This window comes from Thermobia domestica, chromosome 1 (assembly GCF_964235325.1).
Source record: "Thermobia domestica chromosome 1, izTheDome1.hap1.1, whole genome shotgun sequence".
Classification (NCBI taxonomy): domain Eukaryota; kingdom Metazoa; phylum Arthropoda; class Insecta; order Zygentoma; family Lepismatidae; genus Thermobia; species Thermobia domestica.
Window position 1 is genome coordinate 220,152,757 of NC_137454.1, and position 16,359 is coordinate 220,169,115.

General features: G+C 33.2%; 1 protein-coding gene across 4 annotated transcripts in view; it reads right to left on the reverse strand.

The window, feature by feature from the left end:
- Positions 1-2,030: 2,030 nt before the first annotated feature.
- Mppe (Metallophosphoesterase) overlaps positions 2,031-16,359 on the reverse strand; it is a 36,284-nt gene continuing 21,955 nt past the window's right edge. For 3 of the 4 annotated variants that reach the window (XM_081770260.1, XM_081770266.1, XM_081770274.1), the window contains exons 5-7: positions 13,120-13,260; positions 7,231-7,468; positions 2,031-5,693 (exon numbers count right to left, since the gene is read on the reverse strand). In XM_081770260.1, the coding sequence (XP_081626386.1) occupies positions 5,527-5,693; positions 7,231-7,468; positions 13,120-13,260 (546 nt within the window). In that variant the 3' untranslated portion in view covers positions 2,031-5,526. The remainder of the gene's footprint in view (positions 5,694-7,230; positions 7,469-13,119; positions 13,261-16,359) is intronic. The other variant, XM_081770283.1, reaches the window with a different exon arrangement.

Below are 16,359 nucleotides of genomic sequence, written 5' to 3' on the forward strand. Positions count from 1 at the left end.
TGAAGTCATTCGTAATACTTTTCGTTTCCTTATCATATGTGCCCTATTTTTTTCAAGCGAAACATACGGTGCTTAACAGAAGTTTTTACAGTAATGAAATCATACATCTCTTATATTATTTAGAAAACTTTACTTTCTATATTGATCCACAAAACTGTTTTATTTAAATGGAAGAATAAATAATAATGAGTTATTTGCTGGTAAGATGCCACACGATACATATTTTAAAATAATGTATTTATCTTGTATCTTAAGGTAAATACATTATAATAAAGAGTTAGTCTACCTCAAAGAAAAATAGTTGTTTATCAAAAGGCAGGGAAAATTTACATGTAATAAATATGTTTATACATTAATACATATACTATCTGACAGCTTTTGTTAAGATTAGCTAACACTCCCCTGCCCTGGGAATCCTATAACTTTTACATTCTTAGTTTAATTTCGGCAACCAGTCCTGTTGCCTTTGGGCTAATCAGTAAAGAAGAGCTTCGGATTCACAAATGTTTTTCACACACAAAACACCACAAACAGGATTGGCTGCCAAAATTATACTAGGAATACACAAATACTTTTAGGATTCCTATAGTACATTGTAAGTGAGTTTTAGCTAATCTCTATACAATATCTTAATTATTTGTATTTGTTCTCAATAAACTTAACTGCCCCTTAACACATACTGTTCCGATGAAAAAATAATGGGACACTTTCACCTGAATACAAAATATTAAATTGTAAAACGATATAACAAACGTCTGAGAAAAAGAGAAATGAAATTCCCATCAATTGTGAACATTCTATAGGAGTAAGTGCAAAATCACTACAAATTTGAACGTGAATTTGCCACCAACTTATGGAAGCAAACGAATTATAAATTTGGGAACAAAATATGGTTATCTCTTTGCCTGGTCATGTTCTCTTTTAAATTTATTTTAATTTTCTTTTAAATTAATTATACATTAGAAATTAATCTAGATCAGATCGATCTAATGTTATCGACAAACATATGTTTCGGGAAAAAAATGAGATGGAAATGCGCCCACTGAATTTTCTCACATTACCCTCTTATAACTTAGGTAAATTTGAGAATACTGTAATCATAACGCACCGCTACGATAATGGGCCCTGGATCTTTGGAATACAAGTGAGCACGTTTATATTATTTTATGATTTAGAGTCGACTCGCCAATAAAAATAAATAAATAGCACTCATTTAACAAAGCTCAGAGTTATGAAAAATGTTTTACAAAATAGCAAATTTTAGTATTTGAACTCTGATTTAAAAAAATCTGAAATATAACACCTTCCCCATCTCTATACTACCACAATATTATTAAAATTTGTTTTCATATATATACGATAAATATACATTTTACTTCAGGTGTTAAGAATATATGGAAGATATAAGTACAGTAGGAAGACTTTTTACAATAGTATTTAATTTAATAGTATCCGGCTACCAGTATCATCTTTACAATTTTGCACGTAAGCCTGATCAAAGTTATATACGTACATTTGTCGTACGAACAACAGGAAAGAAAATATTTGTCTATAAGAAAATATCCAGTTAACAATACTGGCCTTAGCAAGTGAAACCACTTATAGTCATATTGCACACTGCACATATTGAAATACATACATACAACTTGTAACGGCGCAGTCCAGAATTCACTTAGGCCATACTGAGATTTCAGTTTGTCTTTCATCACTGACGCCTTCGTTAGCATCCAGAACACTACTAATATAACTTCTCTATGATGAAATTGTATTCAATTAAACGAAATGAAGGGGAGCGCGGTGGCTCAATGGTAGAGCGTTTACCTCCGGTGCTTGGGGTTCCTGGTTCGATCCCAGCTCATGCCGTGTGGACTTTGTGGTGAACAAACACGGTGCTCGTGGGTCTTTTCGGGGTTCTCCCGCTTCCTCTCACTTTCTTCATTCCACCATTTCTCATCATCACCATCTCCTTTAGCCTAACCGGCATAACGTAGGACGTAAAACTGAAAGATTTCATTTAATTTTTTTTTAAAAAAACGAAATGAATCAAGATACACGTTTATTTGTTTCTAACCTTATTTTAAAAGTGAGTTGAGTTAAAATAAAACCACGTTTCAGTCATGCCCTGTTGGATAAATAAAATGAATGATGAATGCAACTCTGACAGAAGAGAAAACAGAAGGGAATAGAGCACACCCGAGAAAACCGACGGACACGATGTTATTCACCACAAACTCACATGGCATACGATCGTAGGTGAGCGCTCTACTACTGAGGCACCGCGCCCTTTTAGAAAAAGGTGAAAAACTTAGAATGATACTGATAAGTCTTTAAGGAAACTTTTAAGGAAAACTGGACCTCAAGAAAAGGCTAATCATTGGCTATTGTTGCTGGTCCACGTTCTTCTGTTGGTACGTGAATTGCCACTGTTTTGTTTTAACGAAATTTAGTACGTAACTAAAAGAACAAGTGTATTATTATTATTATTATTATTATTATTATTATTATTATTATTATTATTATTATTATTATTATTATTATTATTATTATTATTGAACTGAACATGGTGAATGGGATTGCTAGAACTGTATACTGATATCCACACAGATAACCTCGTAACAGAGAGAGCTAAAGTATTTGATTAAAATAAAAATCTGTAACCGGACATTACCGCTGTTATTGTCAAAGTTCTTTGAATCAGGATTTAGCATCACGTGACTATGGCATTGATTCAAATCCATCTATTCTTTTATGGTTGCACTCTAAACTATTTTGTGACTGCTACAAAATGTGGAATTAATGTAATGTAACCAACGTACATAGATAGTAAATTCTTCATGTTTACTCATCTTTCTACATAATTTCTAAGTTGCCGAACGCATTCAACACGTATTGGTGTGGTCAGTTAGCCGGGTGTAAATATGAGGCAGAAGCGGAAGATTTCTTTTGAGGAGCGTAAATATATATATACAAAAGTTTAATGTACTACAGTATTCTTCAAATTAATATTTACAGCAATCGTCCTTACTTCAGACCCATACTGATCATTATAAATTAGGAATACAAAATTCGGAATTTTATTCTTTCCTATCTTCTGAATATAAATTGAACAACTTTCACTCGATAGATGCGTTAATACTACTTCTTGGTTTAATTTCTCCTTTGCAATCTGAACAAAACGTAAGACGACACAAACAACAATAGATATAATCCTGTTACTTAACAATGTATTTTTACTTCTGATCGACAATTGGGGAGATGATGATGGCGAAAAAAAAAAAATCGAATTAGAGATTTCAACAGATTTACATATTTCGTGGCTCTTACATGCTCTCCCCCTCCCTCAAAAAGTTATTTTTGATTGTTCGTTCGTCCCTGCCAATGTATCTACATTCGCCTATGATCATACTGTTCAATGTATTCGCACCAAATTTTGAACTTAAGGTTATTATAAAATTCTCCAGTGCGGTTTTTCGAATTTTCTTCCTATTACCAAAAATAAGGGTAGTTTACTGAAAGAAGAAAATTAATAAATGAAATTTCCTAGAAAGCGGTTCTTACGATTTTATGTTCATACATCAATATTTTATTAATAACCCTATACTGTAGTATAAGTCATTTCTCTGGGAAATCCACAATCTATTCAGACGATCTCTCAAAAACGACTCAGGAGATTTTGTCCATATTCCATATATATAAATGTTTCATTACTAGCGTGACAATATGGCATAACTTATTTGTCCTGACAAAATCCACAAAGGATATTTTACTCTTTTTTCAGACTTTCAACTATGCTACGCATACATGTCGGAAGTCTTATAGAACGGCTTTGTCCGTCCGTCTGTCGACAAGTATCAGAGCAAAAATGGTAAGAGATATCGAGATTATTATTATTTTGTAATCGACTCAGTATCACAAGAATAGGTTCTATCTCCTTCGTTAATTCTCTATTCAAACCGGAAGTGGTCCAAATTAATCATTTCTGGTTTCAACGTTCATCGCCATAGAACGAAAACGGTCACAGATTGCGAGACGCGGTTTTTCGCAGATCAGCGTCTCAAGGCAACGTATCATGACTATGCCCAACACGCTACCAAAACTTTATATTCATACGTATTGCACGTATTCGTCGACTTGACATGTATCTGCAGTCAGATGAGTAAACATAAAGTGTGTTGAATCACTTTGGCTGGTTAGTACCATCTTACTCAAATTCTTGAAACAACATGTAAAGAATCATGTTCACGAATCGTGTTGTATGCATGTCTGAAAGCACAACGATACCGATCGACTAAATGAAAGTATGCATTTAAATTGCTTCGTGTTTATTCAGTATATGGGAGATTTGAAGACAAAAATAGATCTATCTAATTTTCATTTAAATATATATATCAGTTTGATTCTCATTACACTGTTAAACACACAGATAAAATATATGTTGAAAGAACACTTCTGGGTTTACAATCAATAAAGCAAAAGTCTCTTCTCTTGTTGGATGGTTTGATTGGTCGGGGTTTTAATCCCGTATCTACATTATAGTACATGAGACCGTACTTACTGTTCAAAGTAGGTTCCAAACCCCTCTCGAGTTTTTATCCAAAACATAGCATCCTTTCCGGTGATCAAACCTGGGGACACACGCATAGCACAAAAAAAAGCATGGTCACTTGGAAATGAAAGGACTCTTTGTTTTGAAACTGAAATGAAACAGGCTAAAAGAGGTGAATGATTAATGAAAGGAAATGATTATGAAAGAATCAGTGGAATGCGAATGTGTGGGAACCTTGAGAAATGAACACAAACTTACATGGCGAGGAATTGAACCAGGAACCCTCCGCACCACTCTACCACTGAATCACTTTTTTTTAAGTATAGCACGAAACTAAAATAATGATTTTCTGTTTAAAGTGGGAATCGTATTACATATAGTATAGCGCTAAGAATCCAATCCAACTCAGTCTCCCAAACCGAAGTTGATAGCGTTAATTATTTAACCACGACAGCCTATGTTCTTATATCAATAAAACGCTTGTCCGTCAAGGGGAACTGTTTGCCTTGCTACTAACAAGAATATAATCACTACTTCATCGTATGATTGCAATCGACGGAAGGTTAAGTCCGAATTCAAATGTAATCAAACGAATAATGTCGTTGCGACGTATGATGTGAAATAATGAAGTAACAAAAATGGTTAATGATCAAAGGTTAATTTTTTTCTTCTACAGACTGTAGAATACTTTGTTTGATCAGGAGCTACACACTTCTAAGACATACATATTTGTTTCAATATAACACAAATTATGTTCTTAATAAAATAACATGCTCCTCTATGTTTACACGAAGTTAAAATAAGTACTAAAAAGACACCATACCTATATTTAAGTATCAGCTACCTCGGTGTATGGATCAACCACACAATAAAACATTATATAAATTATTTACACATACAAGTTATCAAATAAAACTTTGATTTCTCGAAGCTTCCTTCTTTGGTATATTAAAGGTGTTCTGTATCAACTCCGTAGTAAATCATACAACTCGAGTCGTTCGTGTGCTTCTATTCCAGTGTCGACATATTTGACAACAAATAACACACGGCAGGACAATCAGCAAACTAAAAACAAGACCAGCGTATAGATACAAGTGATAAAATCGGGAAGGTAGCCAAAAAATTGAATATTTCAGTACATCATCATCTGAAAAGAAAGTAGAATTTACATTAATATTTAAGATTATAAAAATAACAATACAAAATCATGGTGGGAATAGTCATATAATAATAAAAATCATTCAAATAGAGACTTTTACTCCTTGGCAATGTAATTTATGTCCAGTGTTTAATAAATTACGATGAGTACTACACGAATTTCGTATTGAATTACATAAAATTCAATTTTCTGAGCTTTTAATAGCTGAATATTTGCGTGCACAATCAGAGTTCGATCCCAGGATAGAACTCACATTCCAATCAATTATTATAATATACGAATGGTACGTTAAAAACAAAGAACGAAGAAAAAAAAACATTTTTCGATACCAAAAGAATAGGGAAAAAAAGCTCCGAAATAGAAACGAGGCATATACAGTGTCTGCATCATAATTTTAAATATACCTAATATTGAAGTGAAGAGGTGCATATACATTTGAATATCGAATTCGTGGCATACTTGATGAAGCATGATAATAGTAAAAATAGGTATTTTTACTATTACAAACATACTTTTATCTCAAGAACATCTTTGTAATCCTTTTTATATTTAAAGAAACTAGCTGACGCATTTTCAATACTAGTAAAGTTGTCGTATGGGTCTACCTTGTTTACTACGTCTCAAAGAATTTTCCTTAACAGTTTCGGTCACTTATACTGTGACCTTTCTCAACATATGAAGTCGTTCACATGAAGTTCGAATCATGTTATGAAAACATCTTACTCTTCAGGTGCAAGTATTCTGAAATTAAAACCTGAAAACTGACCTGTTGATAAACTTGCGAGTTTTGAGAAAAGAATTGTTGCAGGGATTCTTCGGTTAAAGACACACACTGTTCGTGATTTTAGACGATTTGTAAAATCTCCACACTTTCATACTATTCAATGACATGAAAAGCAACCTCTAGAGATGTTTTCTGTTTTTTTTTTCTTTTTTTTTTTTAATCCATAATGATTTATCTAGTGATTAGAAATCTCATAAATAACAATATAGACAAATAAAAATATACACATGTGTAAGACTGAGTATAGATTAATTGTCTATACACGGGTTATGTAGCTTTCTTTTTTTAAAAGCTTACATACACATACATATATCATATTTTGCTATATGGCTTTCCTGATGGGAGTTGATGAGGTTCGGATCCCATGTTAAGTTATAGGTCCATATCTTATACAGTCTCGGTGGTGAGAAGGGATGCCACGATCCAAACCAGCAACCAACAGATAATAAAATCACGTGTTTTAACAGTCATTTAATACACAAAACGATATCCTCGACATCCTACCCGCATTTTTTATAAAGCACCACAAATAAATACACAAAACAAACAATGTAAATAGATAATCAAGATTATTTGTACGAATGTTCTTTATCGATAAATTGATCCATAAGGTTTCTATAACAGGATTATGCTCAAGCCGATTAACAAGAAACAACAAAAAATATAGTAAAACTTGAAGAAAAAAGTAATTTACGGCTTACAAACTTATAAAGTGATATACAAATTCCAGCTACGGCTTACCAAACACGGCGGCGCCATATCCCATGTTTGGCATCCCCATGCGATAGGAACACGTAGGAACCATTACTTCATGAAGAGAGTGGTTATTCAAATGCCAGGTCCACATTCCAGGTACACCATTCTTCGGCGACATTGTTTCCACAAACTTTTCAGATCCAGTTAAAGAATCCACGTGCAAGTGAAGCGATTTATGTTCGTGTGCTGAGAATATAACGTGTGGATGGACTTTCGATATTACCTGTAATAATTATATATCTTGAATAGTATAACAATATTTTGGTGTGCGAAACTAGATTTGTTCCAATGTATAAAAGAAGTAAAAGCAACACCATATTCACAAACTTAAACAAATTATAAGTGTATACAAACGACGCGAATATTGAATGCAGTCAAAATAGTAATGAAAGTGAAAATGAAACGAAATCTAAGTTTTACGTCCCACGGATATGCCAGATAGGCTAAAGGAGACAGTGATGACGAGAAATGAATGAAAGGGTGGAATGAAGAAAGTGGGAGAGCCCTGAGAAAACCCACGCATACGGTGTTTGTCTACCACAAAGTTCACTTGGAACGAGCTGGGATCGAACCAAGGGTCACATGTACCAGAGGTGAACGCTCTACCACTGAGCCACCTCGGCTCTCTGTAATGAAAGTGGAGATGGCGGGTTAAAGTATAGAGAAATTCACACTCCTAATGCAATTTGGTTGTTTAGGATTGTCCCAGCTGTCACATTGCTTTACTACTACGGTTTGAAGAAGGTTTACGAAACTCTCATAGTAATTGTTACTTTTACACAATTTTAGTTAAAAATGGGAAGATTATTTTTATATTTTATTCTTTCATTCTTCTGATTTTTAAGAAAAGAAAAAAAATGTTTCTGTTGTATTGCTGAGAAGTGAAAGACGGGAAAAATTAATAACAATTGAATAACGAAAGAAATCAGATAATTGATGGCAATATAATTTTCTCTCGCCTTTCTACTTCCTTTTGTTCTATTGTCTAAATACAAACAACAGATAATCGAAATTTTCATAGTGTATTTCGCTGACGTTGTTTTATGTACGTATCTTATACATAAATAAGAAAATAAATATTTGTGTACTTTTCTTTTAATTAGATCCCCACACCTCTTACAGCTCTTAACTTTCGATATCTCTTACAGGTTGTTGGTATCTTCTACGGAGGACGTCACCTTTGAGTGTGAGGGACTTCAAGATTAAAATATTGTAGTATCGGGATTATTTAAACATTTATCTTCACGCGAACAATCATTAATAAGATTCAGTTATCCCACAAGACTTCCTCTCAAATCGAAAACAATACTTATGAATACTTCTGTATACTATATTAGGACTAGAAACTGGAACTAAGTTTTACTGAACTCCTGGATAAAAACTGGAATTATATCATTAATTCTAGAAATGACAACATAATTTTATAACGAATCATAACAAGGTGAACCTCTGAGATGTGATGTACTCTACTACCTACAGGGAGATGTTTCTATTTTATTATATATATATCTGTGTATATGCTTGCTACGAACTATATTGTTGTTTACTAGTGTTAAAAATAGTGTTTAAACCTCTTTTTGATAAGCTATACTTTTAATTGTAGAAAGAGTCTTTATCAATATATATACCATATAAAATAATGTTAATAAAAAATTTTAATTTGTTTTAACAATTCCCATCATAGTATTTTATTACAAATTCGCATAGCATAATATGAGTTCATAAACCGCCTACAAAAGGAAGATCTCTTGTAACTCTCTGCCGGTTGGCAAAGTTCCTAGAATAGCTGACACATTCCCCCATTGAATGGCTATACTAATCCGTTGTATTAGGAATATTACATTAATATTTCTGATTAACTACAAGTTCTTAATATATAACGTTTAGAGAAACGTAATATGAACAATTCACTGAAAATTCTTTTTTTAGGGGGGGGGGGGGGCACTGCAGAGAAATTCGAAATGTATTGAATGATAACAGTGTTCCTCTATTGCTAGACGCATTCTTCATATATCTTATTTTTTATCACTTCTACTGTTTCTAAAAAAAAAACTTAGTTCGATACAAATTACAGAAAATACTCTATTGTGTTTTTGCGATTTACATTCGTTTGGCATATTTGGTTTAGATAAGGCTTACGAGAATCACTTACAAAAGAACTTTTCAGTTCTGTTAACAGTGAATACAAATTCTATTCATCTTGCTATGTTCTTTGCAGACATCTTTTCTGCAAGTATCACACTTTTGTTGCTGCATTCTCGAATCACATGTGACACCATCTAAGTTTCTCTACATCCTGTTTGTTGGAGATACGTCTTGGACTACTGTGAATCACAGCGGAATTCCATAGCCAATTTTGTATTTTTATGTTGGCCAATAATGTTACACCGATTTATCCGAGGATTGATCGATTCGAGAAAGCCCATTCTTCAATAGGTTTTACAAAGTTCGAAGTCCGTAAAATAGTTGTCGCACGTAACCTAATCTTCACTCAGAATGTAAGACTGGATTGAAAGATACTGTACAATTTTCGTCAAAAAGAGTACAGTATACTAAGTAATAATTTATTAACAAATAACTGGAATTTCTTGTAACAGAATAGTTATAAAATAAAAATGAAATCATTTGCCCGTTACTGCCATTTATTGGCTACCTAAAATTATAACGACAAGGAATTTGAAGAAAAAGCATTGACTTTTCATTTGAACCTCCCAGGCTTACTTAGTTACGATTACGGACTAAAAGATAAAAAAGTTAAAAGAAATATTTTTTTAAAAATCACGCAAGTTGAAAGAAGTATACGGGAAGGAACGAATAAAAGAATTGTGAGAATTCAAGAAACTTAGCAGTCTTTCACTTTAGTCACGGTAGCTACGTATGAAACATGGTGGTTATTAGCCTCAAAGGTTTACCTTGTAATTTCTAGAGTTAAGCTATGTAACTCCAAAATAATTATCATGATTTCGTGTTTACGCTTACATTTCCTATATCGTATGGAGGAAAATATTTGTCTATCTACACAAAAAAGTTCTCTCTCACTGACTGACTCATTAATTACCCCTCAATAGATCTCCGAAACTACTTTTCATAGAGCCTTGAAATTTTGTGGAAATATTCCCCTTACACCCTAGGCTGTAAATAAGACGGAGTTTTGCAAATTATTAGACGTATAACTTTGAAATTTTGTATAAATATTCTCCTTGCACCCAGACTGCAAATAAAATAAGGTTTTGGTAATTGTTTATCCTGAAGAAGGATGGGGAGTTATTATTATTATTATTATTATTATTATTATTATTATTATTATTATTAGTAGTAGTAGTAGTAGTAGCAGCAGCAGCATTATATTATTATTATTATTATTATTATTATTATTATTATTATTATTATTATTATTATTATTATTATTATTCCATTCGCCAGATCTCCAAAACTATTACATGTAGAACCTTGAAATTTTGTATAAATGTTGTTCTTACACCCTACACTGCAAATAAGGCGAGGTTTATGGAATTGCTTATCCTACGAGAGGATAGAGGGCTTATAGTTGTTTATTGGAGTTCGCAAGATTTCCGAAAAACTCCAATAAGGTTATATAGAACTTTGAATATATATATATATTCCTTGCATTCTAGGCTGTAAATAAGACGAGATTTCAGGAACTAAGGGGGAACAGGGGGCCCTGAATGATTATTTTCCATTCGCCAAATCTGCGAAACTGTAAGACGTAGAATCCTAAACATTTTGTATAAATATTCTCCTAACACCGTAGTATGTAAATACGATAAAGTTTCAGGAATCGCATATCCTAAAGGGGATGGGGAGCTTAGATTAACTTTCCGTTCTCTGATTTCCGAAACCATCGAAGAACCTTGAAATTTTGTTTAAATATTCTCCTTGCACCCTAAACTAGAGATATGATGGAATTTTGCGAAATATGACTCCTGAAGGAAGAGGTGCGGAAGACTTGAATTATTTTTGACGTTCGCTCACTATCAGATGTAGAACTTGGAAAATTTGTATATAAAAGTTCTTCTTGCATCCTAGGACAGAATTTCGCAAATGTGAACTCTAAGAATGGAAGTTTTTCTTTTATTATTATTAAATTATAATTATTAAAATATGTTTGTCATTTACTTCCATTCAATACCGAAGACGAAAAGGAATGAAAGGAAAGGTAGAGGAAGAAATTAAAGATATTGTCCGCGGTAACATATAGGGGTATACGCTAGTTACTCAATATTATTCTTAACGGCTTTCGAATATATTTTCATGAGACAATATGAGTTTTAATAAAGTATGCAATAGCTTTGAAACGTTGTGCCCGTTAAATAATAGTAAAAGTACCATGTGACATCTATTTGATTTAAACACTCAAAGTGGATGTTCTCCGTAGAAGACACCAGGAAGCTGCAAGAGATATCGAAATTGTAGTGATCTCATTAAAAGAAGCATACGGTAGGTATATAAATTTTATATATATATACGTCGTGGCGTATAAAATGAATACTCTAACATACTACGTATCGTATATTTTATTTTTCGTATAACCACAGTGGAATTACTTCATTGTACTATGAAATTGGGACACCAGTATTGCTTATATTACGTTATTAAAGTACTTTATTAATGAATACTTATACTTTAAATTCTTTGAACCTTAATAACCAAAGTCAGTTATACGATCTTGATACTTTTAATAAACTTATACACAGAATTATTACAATTCAGAAATTTCAAGCTAAGTGCGTTACTGTAGATAACATACGCTCCCAGCTTATTGACTATCATCACAATACAAACAAACTTCTAATAGTTTTAATTTTGTCTCACTATCTATTCAGCGTTTCACGAACTTTTTCAAGTGAAGACTTCTTATATTAGACAGAATGTTCTACGGATTACCTTATTCTTGTCCTTTTCGAAAGCAAATTTATTGCTTTTTATGTTTTGAGCATACAACACTATACCAGTATACTTATATTTTTAAAATAGTATTAGGTAATTCTATGTTGATATTAATAGAAGAAACTGCATTCTTTTTAAATAATTGAAGCCTGTCACGATTTTTTATATTAATACATCTATATAAACTATTAGAACATGTATAATTTTTACCCTATTAAACTATACATGGTGTATCAAAACCCCGGGGCCATAAGCCACTATACGAAAATATGGAGAGGAAAGATGTCGGAAATGGATGGTTTTCAACCCAAAATGGTGGAATTTTTCCAATCGTACCAGCCATTTGGACTCAACACTGATAAAGCACTCTATAAGTGATAAAGCAAGTTGTCAGTTCAGCAGGCTGTTCTGGGCCTTCATCACACCAACAATAGAATCGTTGAGTATTCCACATTCTCTTACACAACAATGTGCACGCTCCCCGTATCAGTTTCGCGTGTCCTTACGTTCCGTTTGAACGTAGCTTTTTTATTTAATACAGGACACCTGACCAGTGTGGAGCCCGAACGGCTGATTAGACTGGGAAAATTCCACCATTTTAGATTGAAAACTATTTTTCAATAACTTTTTTTTCTTTCTTCAGTTTTTCGTCTTTCCCATAACGGAGTTGTCCCAAGGCCCCAGACTTTTGATTCAGCGTTTATTATCTATAACTGTTTGAGTTTCTCAACTATAGTGTATGCTAAAGGTATGCAATTCACTTATTTTTATTTATTTATTTATTTATTTTTTTTTTTTTAATAATGTTGAATCTAAGAGGAACACAAAGGCAGACCCTAAAATCTACAGTTTGAGAAAAGCTAATCTAATCGATTTACTTCTTGCGTTTGACAAACCCTATAAAAGCAATTATCGCTGTGTCTGAATTTTGTTATACATAAGTAAATAAATTGTTGCAAGACTTACTTTTTCAACAAATGTATTTGGCAGAAATAAAAGAGGTATATGTGAAACCGCTATACGAGTTCTATTATTCTCCCACGAAGAAGGTATTCTCAACGATGAATTTGAAGGAGGGTTTGGTATCGTCTGAATTAATTTGTTCACCTAAAATATACACAAATCAAATTATTTACACTGAAACTTTAGAAATATCCTTAGAATTTTGCACTACTAATAATTTGGAATTAATTTTACCAGTTAAACGAATTTAACAACAATCTGAAATATATTAATAATGTAACTATTTATTTTCCGAATAATCACGAAGTACAAAAAAAAAAAAAAAAAAAAAAGATTATCGGACTATTGACATTTTAGAAAACTGTATAGATCCTATTCTCCAACAGGATAACGCACGTCCTCATACCTCCAGGGCAATTCAACGTGCTGTTGCTCAGTATAGTCTTCTATGCTGGCCTACTAGGTCTCTAGGCCTGACGTTTGAGAAATTGCACACGACAAGTATTTCCATTGGCTCAAATCACTAAATTTTACAGAAAGATTTTCGGATTCGGTTGAGACCGGCAAAACTCGCACATTGACTTCTCATTCAGAAAAAGGAAAACCATTCCAGGGCAACTTTAGTGATTCTTTTCCTGCTGTTCCCACTGAGCTTACTAACATTATTACAATGAACCAACATGGCTATGTAATATAACCCACAGACAACAGATCCGGTCACAGCAAAAGACAGCATCTTTTCTCAGGCCGAAAAAGTCCCGTTTGGTTTAATCAGCAGTTATGTTGATTATGTTTCTATATGTAAGCTTTATGCACTACGAATTTATTCTAACTGGAGAAACTATCTATCAGAATACTAAAGTATTACTCCACTACAGAAATATGTCTCTGGGAATTATTGTACCTATTACGACAATGCCCCAGTTCATTTATCGATTCTGATAACTGATTTTTGCCAAAGTTTAGTATTCTTGTGTGGCCCACTCTCTTGACATTGCCTTTTGTCATTTGTTCCTGGTCCCTCAATGAAAAAGACTCTAAAGATCCAGAGATTCCAAGACATTTATGACACGAAACGAACACGAAACACGACACAAATATAAGTATTGAAATACATTCCGAAAATGACGTCTCACTTGTTAGGAGTAACAGTATGTATGACACACAACTGGCTCTAATGCTAACTTATCAGAGTTGTTAATTATAACAGAAATAACTTAGTGTAAGTACTCCGTTGCTTTTTATTTTATAATCTAAGGTGCTTAGTTTCCACGTGACTAAAACTTTCTACACTTCTCATAGAACCATAATTTATTTAGACACTACTATTTCAGAACAAATACTATAATAGATTATTTGTTCTAAAACCCAACAATAACTAAAATGCATAAAATACTCCACTATACTGTCTACGAAACCAACTTAAAACACCCACACAGACAGAAATCAACAACAGATTATATCTTTACCCCAACATCAAACTCCAAAACCGACAATTTCTACACTCTCAAGATTCTCACTTGTGTTAGTCACAATGAATTTCTTTACACCTACTTTTCTTTTTCCCTTTGCTGCAAGTTTGTTCCAGTGTCTCAATGATTCACCTCATCTAATTCCATCTATAAAACTTGTTCCAGTGTTTCAGTGATTCACCTCATATAATTTCATCTATAAAAAAATCAATCGCAGCATCTATCTATCTCGTAATTTATCTCTCAAAATTATTAACATTCTTTCTTCAACTTCTATTAACTGTTTGCTAACTCTTTCTTCCTAGCAACACTCAACTTCTTGTCTTCTATTATGCCCATTTCTTTGTCCAGTCCTCGTCGTGAGTGATTGTAACCATTATGCCCTTTATGAGTGATAATAGTGATGTTGGATTAGATGTACTGAAGCAGATGATTTCTTTTTGAATGACACTATCGAACAACGCACAAGTCCTTTCTATGATTTTTAGATTTTATCAAGGAATGGAATTAACAGGTCTAGAATGTATTGTTTTTGTTTACACCGTTACGTTTACGGTCTTCATAGGAAAGGACTCGGCGTGCCCGTAGTACACAAAAATAACTAGTTTCGCTTAAAATGTAGTTTAGAAAGCGTGTACTACATTCTTCTTAACATAACACAACAACTAACAAGTATTATGCCATAATATTTAATAAAGTAAAATGATAAAAGCAGGTGTCGAAGAACTCATTTCCTTAACAGTACTTTCCTAACACTGCACTGTGACATGAATTACCGGTATTCCTGTTTGAGCTTTAAAAAATGTGTGTATATGTGGGTAGTAAGAACAGGTTTGCTTGGCAAAATACTTCTTGAATACAATAACTCATGTTATGTGTGGTGAGAAGAGTACTAATACAAAGGTGACTTCATTGATGTCTGTTTTCACAGTTCAAGTGGCAGACGAAGAGAAAATATCAATTTCACCTGGTAAATTTTATTACGGGATAATACAAGTTAGTTATTGTGTTATATTAAGTCGTGTAAAATAACTTCTTTATTCACTACGCCTTTTGTTAAGATTTCTAGTTCTCTGAACAATTAAATTTGATAAGTTGAGGAAACGCACCACTGGACCTATATTCTAGCCCGGGTCTGTGTTCAATCTTGCACGTAAGTTAACGTCTACGCTACCCAGTCAAGTACAATATAAATTCAACCGGCAGTAGTGTTCTGTAAGGTAGGCAGTAAGCTGTCCAACAACAACCGGAGTTGTAGTACAGTCCATGTGGGTTGAGTGGCTCCGACATCAAGAGTGGAAGAATGTATAATTGTTTACGCAGCAGACTGAGTAGTGGCTAAGACATCGACACGTGAAGACGGAGACCCAGTTCGAATCCGGATCCAGTCGTGTATTTCTTTCACTTTTATCTATCTTTGAACAATTACTAAATTTATGTATCACAAAAATGAACGCTGTTTGTGAGATTGAACTACATCGGGAATAACCTTTATTAACATATTATTATTATTAATCTTTGTTTTTATGATCAAAGTAATACAGCATTTCTAACTTTAATCAACAAGAATAAATGCTTGCTAATGGGCACTATAGGACACATATTAATAAACTAAATACACACAAACTTTTTATCCCGAAAGAATATTATTTCTTTACATCATTTTGACCCTCTGGGATCTTCCTAAGAAACTTCTCTTTTGCCGCTATTTCTTGTCTTGAGTTTTCATCCATTTATTTTATTTTAGTTTCAAGAATGTTCCCCTTGGGCA